Source organism: Hyperoodon ampullatus (genome assembly GCF_949752795.1).
Source record: "Hyperoodon ampullatus genome assembly, chromosome: 5".
NCBI classification, from domain to species: Eukaryota; Metazoa; Chordata; class Mammalia; order Artiodactyla; family Ziphiidae; genus Hyperoodon; species Hyperoodon ampullatus.
This window is the reverse complement of record NC_136918.1, coordinates 33,255,492-33,275,112: the sequence shown is the minus strand read 5'-3', so window position 1 is coordinate 33,275,112 and position 19,621 is coordinate 33,255,492. Positions and strand designations below refer to the sequence as shown.

The 19,621-nt window shown below is 49.6% G+C and overlaps 1 protein-coding gene across 3 annotated transcripts in view; it reads left to right on the top strand.

Annotated features, from left to right (window-relative positions):
- ITGB5 (integrin subunit beta 5) overlaps positions 1 to 19,621 on the top strand; it is a gene marked incomplete at its 5' end in the record, with an annotated part of 107,326 nt that overhangs the window by 74,326 nt on the left and 13,379 nt on the right. For all 3 annotated transcript variants that reach the window (XM_079704556.1, XM_079704557.1, XM_079704558.1), the window contains one exon: positions 3,431 to 3,860. In XM_079704556.1, coding sequence (XP_079560682.1) covers positions 3,431 to 3,860 — 430 coding nt within the window. The remainder of the gene's footprint in view (positions 1 to 3,430; positions 3,861 to 19,621) is intronic.

Below are 19,621 nucleotides of genomic sequence, written 5' to 3'. Positions count from 1 at the left end.
GTGAAATCTGGCAGTCCCAAATCCAGTGATTTCTGCTTTTTCCCTAATTTTCCTCCCAGCATCAACCAGGGCTGACTGAGTGGGCCTGGCCACCGGGAGTCATTTTTCTTTGACAAATCAGTATGCAAGTGGCTGGCTGTGCGACCGGCACTGCGACCGGCACTAACGCCCGGTACAAAGGACCCAGTGAGCCCCGTTGGGGGCTTCCCACAGCGTCCCGCTCTCCGGCCCCTCCCCTGGGGCTCTCCACCCCTTGCCCATGCCCAGCGCTTTGTCTCAGCGAGCTCCTAGTGGACTTGGCACTTGCAGAGCATGGGTTTGTTGGGTGGGGGCTGGGTAGCCCCTTTGAAAGGGTGGATCAGGCCAGCAGCCCTGTGCGGGAACCAGGAGCATCCCAATGAGGTTCAAATAATAAGACTGAGGGGGAGGGAGGACTGCTGTGTCCGCGACCTTCCTCTGGAATCTCGGAGTGGGAAAACGGAAAGCCTCCTGGAACTGGGGAGCCTTCACTTTCAAGAGTCCACAGTAATCAGGGAAGAGGAGCCTGATTCCAGCTGCCTGACCAACTCTCTGCATTCTTTCCTGAGCCCTCAGGGAAATGGACTCTGAAGGGAGGAGTAGCAGAACAGATTTACTTGCTGTTGCCGAAGTGCTTTTTATAGCATTCCTGTGCCCAGCAGGACCTGAGACTTAGTGGCTGAAATGGAGCTGTTCTCTGGTTATCAGGTGGCCGGCTGCACGCTAAGCTGCATGGGGCCCGACAGCTTGGACCTCGGTTAGACCAGAGCTTTGGCTGAAGAAGGCCCCTGGGACCTGCTTAGAAGCCAGGCCTTAGACTGGGCAGACAGTGTGTGAGTCTTTCTGAATCCTGGGTGATCAGCTGCCGGCACTGATTCAGGGGCGTCCCCAACCTCTCCACTCCCTCTCCAGCAAACACAGACATCTGCGAGGCCCAGGAGATTTAATTCCCTCTCTTGTTACTTGATCCCTTGGTGCAGGCAAGTTTTACTGGGGGAAGGTTATGCTCACAGATGGACACTCCCCACAGTCTTGCAATAATTAAATGCCTTTGGCTCTTGGTCCAGGCTGTTTCTTTGTAATTTTTTCCACTTCTGACCCCCAGCGGCCTTTGTGGGGGACAGGGCTTTCCATTTAACAAGTCCAGCAAAGTTATTCCCCTGGGAGGTAGCAGGCTTCTCTCTGAGCCTCAGAGGAAGGGATGTTCATCTGTCTCCACATTCTTGATGCCCCATGGCACCTCGGTCAGGTGCAGCCTCCCTGTCCTTCCATCTGCAGGCTCAGGTTATCTCCAGCCCAAGGCAGGAAGGTTTAAAGTAGACCAGGATCTTCTGGTCACTACTGGGTGGGTCACCATCTAGTGGTCCCTCTGTGAGCTGGGCCTCTCTCTCTCTACCCAGGTCTGGACACTGGACATCTGCCTCATTCCCTACTTCTAGGAGGTGACATGCCAAGGAGAGCACAGGCCCAGCCCCACCCCTCCCCAGCTGTGTGACCAGCACTAAGCTCCCGGAGCCCACCAACCCCGTTTTCTTTCTGGTAAATGAGGATGCCTCCTCCTAGGGCATGTAAATGAGATGCGTGTGGAAATGCCCAGCACGGGGCCTGGTGCGTGTGGTACTCAGCACCTGGTAACCGTTAGGCAGATTGCAGTGCCCTGGGTGGGTCCGCATCTTGCTTCCCTACCTCGAGAGCCCACCTGTACCTGAGGGCCTTGGAACCTGGTTGTGAACGTGCTTTTGCCAGTCTCTCCCTTTGCCTCCTCCTACCCCCCACATGGAGGTGGGGTGTGGGCCCGTCCCAACTGTCTGCAGCTGGCTTGCTTCTCCCGGCGTCCTCTGACCCTGGCTCCTGGTCATTGTCCTCAGCGCACCTGTCTCACGGTGTCTGCTGTGATACTGCTTCACTAATGCCGACTCCTGGTGTCTTGTTGCCAAGCAGACTCTCTCCAGGACCTAGGAAGCGGGGTCTCCTGCTCAGCCTCACACACTCCCGCTCCCACCCTGCGGGGGGCGTCCCTAGATGTCACAGAGGGGGGAGGCCTTTTAGAATTAGTAAAGATCCCAAAGTGACAGGGATCTGTAGAACATTTAGAAAAAGATATTTTGAGTGTTCTCCAGAAATATACACTATTACCTAAAGAGTGCCCAGTAAAGCAGGTTATTGATGGCTTTTTAAAAACCAGTTCTATTCCAACCCAAATAATAGAGTTAACAATACCAGTAGCTAAAAGTGGTTCCTAACTTAGTTCTGAGTTTCAGAATGTTCTGAGGAGCCTTTTGAAAAAGAAAGACGTCTGGGCCAGAGGCGGTGGGTCAGTTTCTGGAGTGAGACCAGGCCTCTGTCGGTTCAGGGGAGAAGGACTTCAGGATGGTGTTTGGTCAGGGCGTGCCAGCTACCTGTCTGCAGATTTCCACAGCGCCCTGCTTGGGGGGCCGTGCTGGATGATTCTCACCACATGGTGGGGGGGAGGGAAGGTGGAGTCACGCTGTTCTCCCTGGGAGAATCACAGCGAGCAGTGTCCTTGCTTTCCTCACATCCCAACCATGTGGGCTGCTAACAGGCATCTTTCCTCCATTGCCATCTGCCAGCAAGGTCCACCTTGCTGCCTGTTTCCATGGCAACCCATTAGCAGCTCGGGAGTTAGCAGCACTCCTGTGCATGCTTTGTTTAATAAGAAAAAGTCTGTCCATGTGTGTGGCAATGATGCTTCTTTACAACCTCCGGGCCGTGGACTGATTGTGAAAGACACAGCTGTGAGGACCACGCAGCGAGAAATTGGGGCCGAGGGAGGCTCAGGTGTGTCTGTGAGGAGACAGATATGCTGGAAGGGACCCGAGAGTCATCTCTCCCTTCTCCAGCAGGGGAGGAAACACCTCTGCAAAAGGGCAGGCGGTTGCCAGGGCCTCCTGACCACAGCACCCCGTGAGTTCAGGGAGCCACGTCTAACCTGGCATAGAGGAGGTGCCTGGTAAATTGTTGAATATTTTGTTGACTTTCAAAATGGAGACGGGAAGAGGATAAGATAGAAGTGAAAAGGGGAGAAAGAGAACCTTGTAAGCTTGAGTGAATCTTTCTACCTTCCTGTGGAAGCCCTTTTCCTCTGGGAGGTAAAAGAGATGATGAACGTCAAAGAATCAAGCATGATGTCTATCAAATGTTGGCACGCCTGAATACGCCCTTCCTGGGTAAAGTGAAGGGGCTTGCTGTCTCCGGGGCCTCTTCCTCCTTGGGCCGTGGGAGTGGCCCTCCGTGAGTGTGGGGAGGGGCTGGATTTGGCCCCCGTTCTTCACTGAGGACCTTGGAGGAACTGTGCTTGGGCCAGGCCCCTGGCTGATCAGGAAGCCGGTGCAGACAGCGGGAGGCCCAAATGCACCATGGCCACCACGTCCCCTCTCTTTCTCCTGCGCAGGCATCCTTTGAGGTGTCGGTGGAGGCCCGGAGCTGCCCGGGCAAACACGCGCAGCCCATGTTCACCCTGCGGCCCGTGGGATTCCGGGACAGCCTGGAGGTGGGGGTCACCTACAACTGCAGGTGCAGCTGCAGCACAGGGCTGGAGCCGGACAGCGCCAGGTGCAGCGGCAACGGGACTTACGTCTGCGGCCTGTGTGAGTGCAACCCCAGCTACCTGGGCACCAGGTGCGAGTGCCAGGAAGGGGAGAGCCAGAGCGGGTACCAGAACTTGTGCCGAGAAGCGGAGGGCAAGCCCCTGTGCAGCGGACGCGGGCAGTGCAGCTGCAACCAGTGCTCCTGCTTCGAGAGCGAGTTTGGGAAGATCTACGGGCCCTTCTGCGAGTGCGACAACTTCTCCTGCGCCAGGAACAAAGGAGTCCTCTGCTCAGGTAGGCACCCCCGCAAGCACTTCTGCTCTGAGCCAGGCACAGGCCTGGGTGCCGTTTGGACGTCCCCAAAGCATGCCTTTTACTTACTGCCACAGTCCTCCTGGGAGAAGACAAGGGCAAGCCTTGGGGGTGGGACCAGTGTGTCGAATACAAAAGCAGGAGATGGCACTGCTACGTGATGTGGACTGAGTTGGAGGGGTCGGCCGTAGGTCATCCAGGACTTATCCACACAGCATTCCTGACACACAGGTGATCAGCCTCTTCTTGATTGCGCCTGGGGACAAGGAGCTCCCTGGGGCCAGAAGAGATTATTCCCTTGTTAGACATCCCATTCATCTCCTATGGCTGCTCTAATAAATTACCACGGACTTAGTGGCTTAAAACAACACAAATGTATTCTATTCTAGTTCTGGATGTCAGAACTCTGAAATGAATTGGCTAAAATCCAGGTGTTATTTGGCTAAAATCCAGGTGTCAGGGCTACATTCCTTCTAGAAGCTCTAAGGGAGAATCTGTTCCCTGGCCCTTTCCAGCTTCTAGAAGCCATTTGCATCCCTTGGCTTGTGGCACCGTCCTCTGTTTTCAAAGCCAGCAGTGTAGCATCCTCAGATATGTCTCTGACTCTGACCTCTGCTTTGCTCTGATGCTCCTGCCTCTTCCTTATAAGGAGCCCTGCGATTGCGTCGGACCCACGGGATAATCCGATGAGTCTCCCCATCTCAGGATCCTTGACTTAATCACATCTGCAGGGTCCCTCTTACCACGTAAAGTAACACTGATACAAATTCCAGGGATTAGGCTGTGCACATCTTTGAGGCCCATCGTTCTGCCTTGCATAGACATGATTTGAAAGTTTCCTTTTATATCAAACAGAAGATTGTTTCTCAGTCACTTCTGCTCAGCAGTTCACATTTTAGGCGCCCTCTTGCGCATGACAAACTGTCAAACGTCTGAGAACTTCTTTATGTTTCTCTGTTCTCTTTTCTTATCCAGGCTAGACACCAGGTCTCTTCCTTCTCTGAGGCTCTATCATTTTGTTAAGTGTGCCTCTCGGAATCAGGCGTGTTATTTGTCATCTGGGTAACGAGGGCTCAGCCCCGAGTTCAGCGAAACATTTGCTTCCTGTGACCTGAACGTTCCACTTCCATGAACACATCCTAACAACACTCGCTTTTTCTTTTCTGTTAAACAATCACATTGTACCATTGAACTTGGTTTTAACTTTACTATACCAAAAGTTGAAGATTTTAAATATTTTGAATGAACTATAGCCAAGCCAAGTTTCTGTTGTGTCACGTTGGAGCACTTAAGTTTTTGAATCTAAGCATAGGACTTTACGTGGATTCCAGTTAAATTACAGTTTGTCAGTTCCCATTCTGGGAGTTGCGCTCTGATGAGATACTGTAAAATCATGTCTCTAAAGGGTCATTCAGTCCAGCACCCTGCCACCTGCAAATCGAGTAAGCAGAACAATTTTAGGCAGGCTTGTAGTTTCTTCTACTGCTGTGTATTCTGTTGTTTCCAGGATTCCTTCTTTGTGAACGGTCTTCCAGTGGTAAAGTGTTGATTTAAAAGGAACTTAAGAGTGTGGCAGGGAAGATAAAGCACAAACATGTGAAGCAAGTCAGAACATATAAATGATCTGTCACTGCGGGAGGGGTAACCATCCCTCCATGGGAGAAACAAGTGCAGAGGGTTGCACAGATGAGCGTAAGCCTGTGAGGCCTCTGGGGGCAGGATGCATCATAAGACAAGTATGAGCACACCCATGGGTGCAACGGAACCAGCATGCTCAAAATTGGAATTGCTCCAGAAAATGTAGGACGTATAATGTCATAGAAGAGTCAGCTAGCTGGCAAGAGTCAGGAGTTGATGTGCTGATCAGGCCACAGGGATCCACTCTTTCTGGTAGATTTGGTGGTTCCACGGGATGGTTCTGTCTGGATTAGCAGGAGAAGTGCTTAGGATCAGGCAGGTCCGAGCCTAAATCCACCACCACGTGCTACTTGTGTCACTTTGGGCACAGAGCTGTTGTGAGCAGTAAGAGAATGTGTCTAAGGCACATTGCCTTGCTGACCACTGGCTCCTTTAAGAGTCAGTGCCACATACCCCTGGGAGCCACAGCTGCTGTCCAGTGTGCAGGCGGGGCTGCCTTCCCCGTGAGTCGGGGCTTTGCTGAGGACTTCTGGCACGGCGGGATGGATGGACTGCCTATTCCCTTTAGCAGCCACCATAAATGCTCCAAGAAGCCTGGCCGTGTCTGTAATTGGCTTTCAGCCGTGAATTTTTTTTTTTTTAACATATTAGCAAGTATTATCACGGAGCTCCCTCCTTTCCCCTCAGGTACCAGAAATAATCCTCTGATGTGTCTTCGTCCAGAAGGCTGCTTGTGTCTGTGTTGCCTGGGAGCCAGGGCTGCTAGGTCGGACGATCTGTGCAGATCTCATCCCCATGGTTTATCAGCCTACTACCTGGGTTGTCTTGGACTTTGGGTTTTCCTGTCTCTAAAAACACCCCAGCACTCCCTTGTTTCTGCATCACTTTGAGAATTGCAAGAGAAGACGTGGATAAAGGACCCAGCACGGTGGTTGGCAGGAAACAGGGCCCAGCACGTGGGGGCTGCCTCCCCTCCTTCCCTCAGATGTCATGTGCCTCCGAAACTAATACAGCACAGAGCCTGGAGGTGTGGGGCGGGTGGTACATGAGGTGCGAGAGGCCTTAGTAAGGAGAACCGGTCATTTTGGAACCTGGAGTATCCTGTAGCTGAGTGAATACCCACAGAACCCACAGTCCTCCTGAGCTAGTCTTGCATTTCAGGCTCCTGCCAGATGCTGGGTGCTTGCTCCTCCCTTCGCTCCATCCAGCCCTGTGGTGTTGAGAGACTCTCGTGTGTCCCCAGGTGTGGAAACAGGAGGTTCAAGATGCCCTTGGCAGAAATAGAGACACAGATGTAGAGAACAAACGTATGGACACCAAGGGGGGAAAGCGGCAGGGGGTGGTGGTGGTGCTGTGATGAATTGGGAGATTGACATATATACACTAATGTGTATAAAATTGATAACTAATAAGAACTGCTGTATAAAAAAATAAAATTAAAAAAACAATGCCCTTGGGGCTCCCACGTGTGCGGTGCTTTGAGTCACTAACTCCTCAGAATTGCTGAGCTGAGATGTCTTTCGTTCCCCCGAAGTTGGAAAGCTTGAAAAATATAGGGGGAGTTGATGGATGTGTGGTCAGTCTGAGCTGTCTGTCTCCTTCTTGGTGACCAGGGTTAATTTGAACCATCTGGTGAACCAGACAAAGAACTTCTTTTACCCTCACTGCTTCACATGCATCCCTTCCTAAAGTGTGTTCTCAGTCAAGAGAATAACTCCAACTAGCTGTAGGATTATTCTTAGGTCTAGAATGTTCTCAAAGAAATTGTTCACCATTCCATCATTCATACTTTAAGAGGTTTTCCTTCTAAATTTTTTCTACGTGTGTGTATGTATACAATTTTGTAGCTTGCTTTTTTTTCATATACTATGATATCCTAAGAAGCACCTGAAGTTGAATTACTTGAATACATCAATAATTAGAACACTTGACTCTCTTTCCACTGCGTCCCCAGTTAGCCTCCTCCACCCCTTCACTGGGAAAGCAACAACTAGTTGAAGCTATCCAGGTCTTCCTGGAGACAGTAGTTTCTGGAACAAGGTCACGGTGGTGTGTGATCATCCAGGAAGGACGCCCAGCTCCGGGCAGGACCGATCCTCCTGGCCCGTCGATGTAGTGCCCAGCTCCCCGTTCCTTGTCTCACAAACACTCCAGCTTGCTCAGGAGGCAGCAGCGGGTGGGTGAAGGATCCGCCCCCAGTTCCTTGTTCCCGTGGTCAGCTCTGGGCTCCCTCTCCGGAATTTGGCCCGCTGGTTTTGAGCTCTTGGATCACTGTTACATTCAGGGTTTTTGTGGGGGAGAAGTCTTATTTCTCAACAACGACTCTGGGCTTCAAGATGCTGACTCGGAGACTCACAAGCTGCTGACTTCAGCGTTCTCTCAGTGTTTCTCAGCCCTTCCCCCTGCAGCTGGGCCCACAGTGGCTGCGTGGTTCTGGTCCATCTTCAGACGGGGGCTGAGGCGGAGCCAGGCCAGGACCAGTGGGGACATCCTGGAGAGAAGCTCCTCCAATTCTCTCTGGTCTTTCCATCTGTAAGAGGCTCTGGTCCTTACCTCCAACCAAGAGACAGGACCGAGGGGACGGGCTAGAGATTACAGGTTTGTGATATGTTATACATCATGAAAGTTAGTAGTGAAGCAAATCTGACTGAGGTCTGGAAGCAGTTGAACAACTTGGTTATTACTTTTGTGACACACTGTCATGGGAATGTGTGTGCAGCCAGGGCTGCTGTTTCTCCGTCTGGTTTCTAGAGGCAACATAACTTAGAGAGTGGTTCTGTCCATAGCCGATTCCTGTGTGTACAAAGGGAGCTATGGGGCCATTGTGAGGGTTTCTATTCTTTTGAGTCTCATAAAATGTTGACCCTTCAGAATCCCTCTGCTGATAGAACATGTGAAGAAGGACATGGTCTGTTTAGTTGTTTTCAGTGTAATTAAAGGTTACTGCTCAAACTTTGTTGTTCTTTGTTGGTTTCTGTACCCAAACAGTGCACTTCCTGGGATTTGAGTTACTCCGTTATGGTAAACTGTTGAAATCAGTCGCAACCCTGATGCTTCCAGCAGTCTCTGTACTTAAAATACATGCACTGGCATACATGGAATAATTTGCTAATAGCCTACTTCTTGGGTTTCATATATTGAGAAAATTTACATCAAATAGAATATAGAATTTTGAACAGAACGCTTTTGGTCTTGTGACTCTGAGATCCCAAAAGTATATGTAAGTAAGGTCTCATATATTTTACTTCATCTAATAGGTTATTTGGCCAATTTGTCCATATAAATATATATGAATCCTTTAATATGTGGCAGGCAATTAGAGGTCAAAGGGCCACTACAGTTTTCTCTCAGATGTAAAAAAAAAAAAATATGGAGAGTGAGACACTAGTGGCATCATTCCTAGTGGCCAGAGCCGGCATCCAAACACAGGTTCCTGGTCTGGGCTGATGGTTTCCAGAAAGTTTCACAAGGTTATGTTAAGCCTCTCCTGGTAAAAGCGCCTCTGACATTAAGCCCTAGCTTTGGACTTCCTGATTTCCTTTTTTTTTTTTTTTTTTTTCCGCGGTACGCGGGCCTCTCACTGTTGTGGCCTCTCCCGTTGCGGAGCACAGGCTCCGGACACGCAGGCTCAGTGGCCATGGCTCACAGGCCTAGCCGCTCTGCAGCATGTGGGATCTTCCCGGACCAGGGCACGAACCTGTGTCCCCTGCATCGGTAGGCGGACTCTCAACCACTGCGCCACCAGGGAAGCCTGGACTTCCTGATTCTTGCCAGGTGAAACACCTCCATGGCAACAGTTATCCAGATATGTTTGTAAAAATACCTCTCACCCTATTCATACCGTTTTCTTCAGAAATGTAATTTTCACACTCACAATAAGTATCCTGGTGGCCATCTCTGGGACTATGGTCACAGCTCTACCTTCTGTCACTGCATTGCAATTTGCATATTTCATAAATGACTTATAGGACCTTCTGGAATGTGGCTCCATGACAAAGGCCTCAAAAAGTACCTTTTGAATGAACCAAGATTTGACATATTTAATTTCCCAAGAAGAAAGGGGCCTCTTGGTGGGATTGCTACCACTGTGTGCCTCAGGTGGGAAAGCCTAGAAAATTCTTCACATCTTTTCATGTATATTAGTCTCTAGTCAGTTTCTTGATGGTTTACCTGGATACTATTTGCAAATACAAAGATGCATTATAGAGAAAGGTCTCCTCTCCCTCTAAAGAATATCCTCATAGCAGTGTTCTTTATCTCGTAATATATAAATCCTAATTATGCACGTGACGGCAAAGACCAAGAGAGTCATCTTCCATTTTGGAGTACTCAGAATATGGTGGCTATGAGAACAGAATTTGATACAGTATTCTTCAGTAACTATGATTGTAAGGAATGATACACCTGTAATTAGTAAAGATACTTCCACAAAAGACCATTTACCAGGACCGTCGAGGACCAGTGCGTGTTCAAATCTGGATTCTAAACCTGGCATTCCCCCTTTCCACCTCTGACCTTGGACTCTTCACTTACCCTCTCTGACAAATTCTCTTATCTGTCAAATACCCCAAAGGGTTGTTGTAAGCATCAAATAGGACAATAACTGTAAAGCTCCTTGGACTCTGCCTCCCCACTCAGGGTGTTGAGTAAGTGTTTTGAGCTGTCCTCCTCCTCCCTCCCTTCCTGGAGGAACATTTTCTTCCACAAAGATAAGCATCAGAGACATTGATGGCATCAAAAGAGGCTGGTTTCAGAAGTTCTCAATAGGCATCTATCTAATGGTCAGGAATTCTCTAAGAATTCCATCTGCATCCAGATATTGCTCAAGTTCACTTGAAAGGCAACAGGGTACCGAAATTTAGGGCTTAGTCACATAACAAAACAATGCACCTTTCAGACTGGCTGCAGGAACCAGGTGAGCTGGGCTGCTCCGCTCTGGAGTCATCCAGCCTCTTGCAGCCTGAGGTTGGAGAAAGCTCTTTGGAAAAACTGTAGTGTAATAAGTATCTGACCTTGGTGCAGCTGCAGATACTGAGACAGTGGTCTCTCACTGAGGTCATTTTGTTTTAGGTAGAGTGCTGCATTCATCTCATTCAAGAGCTCACTGAGCATTCCTCATGTTCCAGGTTTTGTACTGGGTGCCAGGGGTACAGAGTTGGAGTTGCTCACAGTATTGGATTAATTTCTAAATGTTTGTTGTCCCTAGAATTTTCCACTCCTCAGAAACTTTCTGGGATTGAGGAATGAGCATATGAACCACTTAAGCTTCTACTTCCACCATCCAGACTTGCGTGAGATCTTGAAAGATAAGAAGCATGTTGGCAAGCCATTTTGAGAACCTGCCTTGTTGCATGCGCTGAGCTCAGCTCTGGGAATGGAGTTTTCTTATTGCCCTGCTCACTGCTCAGATCCTGATTCCAGAAACATCTTAAGCAACAATTTACCAGTGATTGTGAAAAATGGAGTAATCTGAGCATTGGCTTTCACCTCACCGCCCTTCTCTGTCTATTTAGAAAGGGAAGTGTGCAGACAGGGGAGCTTGGGATGAGGACTCTGCTCATGCCTTTGAACTTCAGGCCTGATCCAAGGTCATGGAGTTCGGCTTGTGAAGGGAATAATGAAACTTAAAAAAAAAAAGGAAAATCCTAGGAAAACCATGAGAAATTCCAAAGATAAGATGTTAGTCATGTATAGAATTGGGTGGCATTAACTTTTTGATACTGTAGAATAACACATTAGAAAATTTTCCATTCTTTAGTTAAATTGAAAATGATGAGAGACCTCTGGTGACTGAAATAGTTATTCGTAAGGCTCCTTTGTTTCTATTTCTTGGGTGTTGAGCTGTCACTTTGAGTTTGGTCTTGATTTTGGAAACTGTGACGTAACTGGTTATAGGACTCTGCTGCTCAGTGCTTTGGGTGGGGTGGGGCGGGATTGGATGGAGCCCTGTTTTCCTTTGGGGTAAGTGTTCTTGACTGTCAGAACACTGACCTAAGGACTCCACCCAGATCCAAATGCTCGCTGGTATCTGGAAGTTGCTCTGAGTGAGTTCAGTCTGCCAGAAGTTTTGCATCTTCTTGTTAATGAAAGGAACTGGGGTGACATGCATCACAGCCAATCTACTGACACTGGGTTGTGATGAAGGAAAGCACAGTGTTTATTGCAGGTGCCAAGCAAGGAGAATGGGCAGCTCATGCTCAAAAGACCCGAACTCCCTAAGGGCTTTCAGGGAAGAGTTTTCAGAGGCAGTGTTAGGGGTGAGGGTTGCAGAGTGCCTGATCAGCTTATGGGCATTCTTCTGATTGGCTTGTGGTGAGGCAACAGGGTGATACTTTGGGAAATCTCAGTTATCAGTTTTCTGCCTCCAACTGGTCTGGAGCCTGTGGTCTGCGGACTACGTGCTGGTGCTCAGCATGCAGTCAACTTCCTCTACCTGGGGAGCGGTTTAGTTTCTGCAGAACAACTCAAGGATATGGCTCAGGATGTCATCTATAGCCCTTGAGGAGGAGCTAAGGGTCCTTGACTTTGTTTTATGGCTAAACTATTATTTTGTCTTGCTTGACTGCTTTCCTTTGTTCCTGCATTTTTTCACTTCTCTGATTAAATTTGCTCTTTGGAACTTGGGAAGCCTTGGGAGGTTAAAACTTTTCTACAAACAAGAGTTGGAGAACACAGGGCAGGGGGAAGGTCTGTCCCTGGAAGACCACACAGGGTCCTGCTCAGTTTCACTCTCTCCTGGACACCTTCCTGAGCCCTGCCTGTTGCCCTCAGCCCACAACCATCACCCCCAAAAGTCTTCATCAGATGACCCACCATCCGTCCTTAAGCTATAGGAATATACTCCCCAGGTTGGTATGCTATTTGACATCACATCATTGGCCTTTAGGCAAACATTGTAATAATAATGATAATAATAATAATAAATAGAATCTATTTTAACACACTTTTTTTAGTATATTGAGATGTTTTTCCTTGGAAACACACTGAGGCTAATTTGTTAGTATTTTGTGCTCTTCATGAGCAAGCACAAAATAGTGGGATTATTTGCATCTTCTGCCTTTTCTACCACCACCAGTCACACACAGTGGGTCAACTGTCTATCACCTGCATTGACTGTTTACATTGTGGGAAACTGAGGCCCAGAACCTGGACTAAATCACCTTGAGATTCTTGATTATAGATTCAGACGAGGAGAACCTTGTACGTAAATAGTCACCTCACCTCTACCGAATTTTACGCATTTTGATTAGCTTGAGACCCTTCCCAAATCTCTTAATACCAGCTCAGGCCTTCCTGCCACCACTCAAGCATTTAGCCCACATTTTCCAAGTCTTACCTAATAAGTGCTCTTTTACTCTGGTCAAAAATTTTAGGAAACTTTTAGTCTCTGTTTTGCTAAGTGAGTTTCTCTGGGTTACGTAAGGATAGATCAGACATAGCAGACCAGGCCTGAGGACACACACACAGAGCAAGAGACCAGCCGAAGTTCCCGTCCCTTCATGACTATTATTTGTTGAAAGGGACAGAGTGTTCCTCTTAGTAGTCAGTGGGTGTCTGGCTGTTGTTATTGATTAGGCTGGACCCACTTTCCTTAAATGAACCTTTGTTAGCCTCTTCTAATGTATAAAACACTCTTGGCATGCATGATCTCATTTGGTGGTTGTTCCCCTACCAGGAGACTGAGGTGGCTGTTACTGATCAGCCGTGTGGTAGAGGCTGTGGCTGAGAAGACTGGCATGTTGGCCATGCTCCCCACTGGTGGTTGGCCCAAAGCCTTGGCCTAAGAAAAGCTCACCTACCCTAACCCTCAGGGGATGCTCTTCTCTGGGCGGCTGCTTCCTGCCATCTCCTGGCTTGGCTGGGCTCCTGGCAGCCAAGCTTCAGCGTGGCCCACTCATGTGACATTCCAGACCAGCTGTGTCCGTTGAGAGTGCTGCTCCAGGCTCTGAACAGTGGCCAACTGAGGATGGAATATGGCAGCTCTTAAGCAACCACAGCAACATGAACAGTTTTCCAGGTTGAAAATAGTAACCCTCTCATCCTGTTGCAGTGACCAGGGGAAAGGGCAGTGAATTCATGTCTCCCCAGATGCTGTTGGCATTTCCCCAGAAGTGCCTGCCAGGCAGATCCGGCAGGTTAAGCCAAACTCAAGAAGTTGATGTGAGGCACCTCTGTTTCTTTTGGCCACAGGCCTTCTGTTTTTCTTACTGAGTCAGCATTCTTAGGGTCCTATGAGGACTATGGTTCATCACACTCCTTTGAAACTGGAAAGGTGAGTTCATTAAGCAACTCAGGATTTTCCATCTTCCCTCCGTTGCCTTAATCTCCCTGTGATTGATAGAGTTGGGCCAGACACCAAGTCCTTTCCTTGGTGCCCTCGTGTGGAATGCAGTAGTAATTAGAGGGACTTGGCAGCTGGGCATCGGCATCGAGAAACCAGGTGCTAAGACCAGAAAGGCAAAGGTATCCTGTAACAGTGCTCTGTTGCCTTTGACGGTGGAGTCTTGGCTTTCTAGCCAGAGCTATCATCTCAAAGTATTCTTGAGGTTTGGGGAAGCTTAGCTTAAAGCAGCATCACCTCATTTGCTTAGTAGTGGTCCTGTTTTGCTGGTGAGATACAGAATGCAACATGCAGTTCAGCAGATGAAGGCAAAGGGTAAGGGGCTCGTCAGGGCATCACCTATTGGGAAGCACCTTCAGTTGAGCTTGTCAGGCCTGGTTCATTGACACTAAGCCAAGGACAGAGGAGCAGCGAGCCCTGAGACTGAGGATGCATCATTGTTCACATCTCTGAAGAGCGTTTTGCTGGAGAAATCTGAACAATATGCAAGAACGTTATCGGGTGCCAAGCCTGTGACTTCTGTTCAACCATGACCATGGTTGCCACAGGAAAGAGAATTCCTAGTCGTTATTTCTCGTGTCATCCTCAAGTCTCTGGGTTTCTTGGGCATTTTTTAAGAATTTGAAATATCTCAAGAATCACATTTAAGTTTATAAGCATCAATAATACTTCATTCCTTTTCTAATTTCCAGCATCGGGTATCTTCCCCAGGGCTTCAGGCTTGTCCTGATGTCATTCACAGCCTCCACCAGTCAACAACATGTTCTTAGCATCTACTGTGTGCCTGACACCATGCTAGGCATTAGGCAAACAAAAATAAAACACCATCTTTGATTTTGTATGGGTTTGCAAGCCAGTGAGATGAGGCAAATGCGTAAACAAATATATCCATGTGATAAGTGATTGTATATCTATACTCTTCCTGTTAACCAAGTCTTCTGGTCAGGTTTAGAACATGCTCAGGACTCTCCAGTCTTAAAAAAAAGAAAAAGAAAAAGAACAGAAAAAGAGAAACCCTTACCTTCCCCACCGCCCCCCTGCAAGCTCTTCTCTCCTCCATATTCACAGCCGTATTCCTCAAAACATTTGTCTACACCCACTGACTTCATGTATCACCTCCCAGGCAGCCTTCATCACAGTCCAATTTGGATTCAGGCCCATGATTCCACCAAAACAGGTCTTCCAGGTCCTGAATGGCTGTGTCCTGCTGCATCTAAGGCTTGTTCAGCTCTCTTCTTACTTGACTGTTGAGTGACAGCTGATGTTGTTGACTGCGCCCACCTTGAAAAGCTCTCTCCCCACTGTCAGTCAAAACTGTAGGCTCTTTTGTGGGATCCTTCTCCTCTGGCAGTCCATTCAGTGCTGAGATTGTCCAAGGCACAGCTTAGATGTCTTCTCCCCCAGAGTCTCTCTCAGGAATCTCATTGTGCCCACACCTTCAGTTACCCTTGTGTTGTTCCCAAGCTCCCTTTAGCTCCACTTGGATGTCTTAAATGAACCTCGGTCTCAGGATGTCTCAGACTGATTTCATGATCTTCCTCCCAGCTGTCGTCCTCTCCTGATTTTCCTTGTCTCCCCCTTTCATCCAGCTATACAAGCCAGAAACCCAGGAATTATCCTTTTTCCTACCTTCTCCTCAACTCCTGCGTTCCATCTGCCAGCCTTGGGGATGGATCTGTTGCACACTTTTAAACTATAAAACACCCTAGGTCACCTTGAACATTTATCCTATGTGTTGTTTTAATTTTTATCACTTAGTCATGCCTGGATTAGACTGGAGAGGCAGTACACATAGTGGTTAGGACTATGGGCTCCAGAGTCAAACAAATGTAGTTCAAATCCCAGCCCTGACACCTGCTTGCTGTGTGACTTTGGATAAATTACTTGGCTTCTCTGTGCCTCGTTTTCCATATTTTCAAAAATTAGGATAATAATCGTACCACCATGTAGGGCGACTGGGACTAGTAATGAGGAAATCCAAGTAAAGTGCTTAGAACAATGCCTGTCCTATTGTGAGTCTTGTCCACTCACCTCATATTTCTTTGAAGTTCGTCCTCTCCCCGTCTGCGCTGCCACCGTCCAAGTTCATCTGCTCCCCACGCTGCAGCCAAAGCAATTGTTTCAAAACAAAAATATGCTAAAGTTCAGCATGTTTGAGAGGCTTGGAGTGGTTTGAAATGACCAGAACCTGGGGTGCCCGGGGGCGCAGGGGCAAGTGAAGAGATGTGAGAGGCCACGTAACAGGCTTGTATGTTGGACGCAAAGTTTACACATGGAAGCTGTGCTTTTGGCGGTGAGGAGCCGTTGAAGGATTTTAAGCAAAAGAGTGTCATCACATAGTTTACATTTTAGGAAAATGACGGAGGAGGCCATGTGGACACTAACTTGGGGAAGAGGCAGACCATAGCAGGAGTACTCAACCAGGAGAACGCCGCAGCGTACAGCGGAGGCTCTCCGTTTCCCTCTAGTGATGGGAGTTTGTTGTCAGGCTGTTTGGGGACTACAGCATAAATTCAAACTCCTCAATCTAGCCCTCAGGTCTTCCTTCCAACACAGTCGTCCTCCCTCCCTTTTCCCTTCCTTCCTTCCTTCCTTCCCTGCCTTCTGTCTTTTTATATACGTGCACACTTACAAACACACATGCATACAAACAGGCCTATGTCTACCTCGCGGGTACCCATGCTCGTCAAACTCTCCTTTTCAAATACTTCCCTTCCAGGCTGCGCGCTCTATGTATTCATCCTCACAAGTGAATGCATCCTATTTTTTGCACCCAAAATGCCTTCTCTCCTCTACTATTCCAAAACCTGTAGCTTAAGCCAGAGTCTGTACCAGGCTCTCCAGATTTCTCCTGCTCTGACCGAGAACAGCAAATGTCAGCGGTGGAGGAATGGTAGAGCTCACGTAGTTACCGCCCTTACTTTACAGATAGGAAAACGGAGGCCAAGAGTGATTTAATGATCAGTGATTAAAAGAGCTAGCCTTGGGGATGGATCTGTTGCATATTTTAAAACTATAAAACACCCTGGGTCACCTTGAACATTTATCCTATGTGTTGTGTTAATTTTTATCACTTAGTCATGCCTGGATTATACTGGAGAGGCAGTACACATAGTGGTTAGGAATATGGGCTCCAGAGACAAACAAATGTGCTTCAAATCCCAGCCCTGACACCTGCCTGCTGTGTGACTTTGGATAAATTACTTGACTTCTCTGTGCCTCATTTTCCATATTTGCAAAAATTAGGGTAATAATCATACCACCATGTAGGGCGACTGGGACTAGTAATGAGAAAATCCAAGTAAAGTGCTTAGAACAATGCCTGTCCTATTGTAAATGCTCCACCAAGTTTCTCTACTAAGAGATTTTAATGACTTGATTTCTCAGTGAAATTAGAAATTTCTTGAAACCATACATTTCTTTATTGCACATTTACAAAGAATTCCCCCAACCCCATTAGATAGACAAACCACCGTCCCTCTTTTATTGATGAAGAAAGTGGACTGCTGTCCAGAGCCAGCAAGTAGCTAGGTGAGGCTGCACGGTAGCTCCCGTCCAGAAGACGCGTCCCCAGCCGAGGGCTTCCAAGCAGTGACAAGGGTGAGACCGAGTTGGTCTGAGGAGACTCCAAGAGAGCTGGCTTCCGGGGTTGGTGATGAGCCAGGAGAGCTGTGCTGTCTTTGAGAGGCGCAGCCCTTCGTTGGCAAGTTCTCTCGTCAGTAACTCATCCTTGGCAAGAACAGGCTGTGTTTACAGGCTCGGGAAGCCTGTGGTGAGGAGGATACAACCTTTCAAGAGTGACTTCTCTCTTGACCCTGGAGATTTATTTAGTTTCTGTTGAGGTGCCCAGAGTCAGGCTAAGATCCCTCATGAGGGAACTGGGTAGAAGTCCTGTGCATTTCGAGAATCTCTGTTCTCTACTTTTTCTGGCACCAAAGCCAGTGCAGGGAAGGGAACACTGAGACAGTGGGAGGGGCGCGTTCCCACGGGGACCAGACCCGGGGACACTGAGAACACCCGGCCCGTTATGTAACCCTCACTTGCTCGTCAGCCAGGTACCAGAAAGAGCGCCTTTAGGAGGGATTTCCCCTTCCCAGTCCAAAGCCCCGACACAGAGGCCGGGCGCTCTAGAAGCCTTGTGTGTGCGTTTGGCCACAGGTCAGCCCGCCCCGGCTGTGGTTCCCCATGGAGATTGTGTGAGTGCCCAGGATGTCTACGTTCACAGGCTCTCAGGGAGCAGCTCCCAACCCCAACCTGATGCTAAGGAGGGTGGGGCCGTGTGCCTCCTCTGGCTCAGCAGTGTCTTGGGACCCCCAAGTCGCACAGACACCGGTGGCTGGAGGCACAGAAAGCTCTGGTTGGTTTTCCTGCCCTTTTTAAGACGGCTGTTACAGAATTCCAGGAGCGGGGCCCAGGCTGTCACCCAGAGGTGTCCACGTCGCAGACAAGACCTGACTTCCGAGCCAGGGAAGTCACCCAAATGAGCAGAGGCTTTCCAGCCCACAGTGCTTCCTTTTCTTTTTTCTCTTAACCACTTCCTGTTTACCCACTGCCTGTCCTGAGAAGAGGGGAGAGAGGAGGGGAAGACGATGGGCAGACAGAGGGCTGTGGGAGGAGGAGGGTGCTGGGGCTGTGGGAGGAGGGGGATGCTGGGGCTGTGGGAGGAGGAGGGTGCTGGGGCTGTGGGAGGAGGAGGATGCTGGGGCTGTGGGAGGAGGAGGATGCTGGGGCTGTGGGAGGAGGAGGGTGCTGGGGCTGTGGGAGGAGGGGGATGCTGGGGCTGTGGGAGGAGGAGGATGCTGGGGCTGTGGGAGGAGGAGGATGCTGGGGCTGTGGGAGGAGGAGGATGCTGGGGCTGTGGGAGGAGGGTGCTGGGGCTGTGGGAGGAGGAGGGTGCTGGGGCTGTGGGAGGAGGAGGATGCTGGGGCTGTGGGAGGAGGAGGGTGCTGGGGCTGTGGGAGGAGGAGGGTGCTGGGGCTGTGGGAGGAGGGTGCCGGGGCTGTGGGAGGAGGGGTGCTGGGACTGTGGGAGGAGGAGGGTGCTGGGGCTGTGGGAGGAGGGGTGCCCATGGGGGAGCTTGGGGGAGGCAGAAACTGAGAGTACATACTTGTGTAAGAGAGGGATGCAGACAGTGGGATAGGGAGAGGGAGAGACAGGAGCAGGGGAAGTGCCGTTCCTGTCTGGGGAGCGGAGCTCAGCCCTGCCCTCCTCAGCCCTCTGCCAGCCTGAAAGGCCTCCTGGAGGCCGAGGGGAGGGGGCGGAAGCTGATCATCAAGGGAAGTGCAGTGCATTCCTGAGCTGGATGGAAACTATTTTTGGACCAGCTGTGGAGAGACATTTGTGCCCTGAGGGTCTGACGTCTGTGTGGTCATGACCCTTGCTCCTGACGGGGCCAGGATGGGGAGAAGACACCCACTTCTTGTTTCTGCCCCGTCCCAGGCCGGCTCCTTCCTTCTTCCAGCCCCAGGGCCCTCACGCAGGTCCTCTGAGGTCACCCTAGGGCTGCCTTGGGCCTTTGCAGACTGGAGTCCAGCTTGGGGCCGAGGGCCACATACGCCGTGCCTCAGACATTCAGCTGTCCCCTTCCTGCTGGGGGCTGGAGTGCCCCCCAAGCAGGGCCTCCAGTGCTGTTGGGTGTCAGCCTCCGTGCCAAGGCTCTGGGGTTGAGGGAACAGCTTCACCAGGCCCTGGGTGTTCTCGCTTTGGGCTGGGCATGGATTAGATAACTTTATGGGAGCTTTTAACCCTGGAAGGCTTGTTTTTC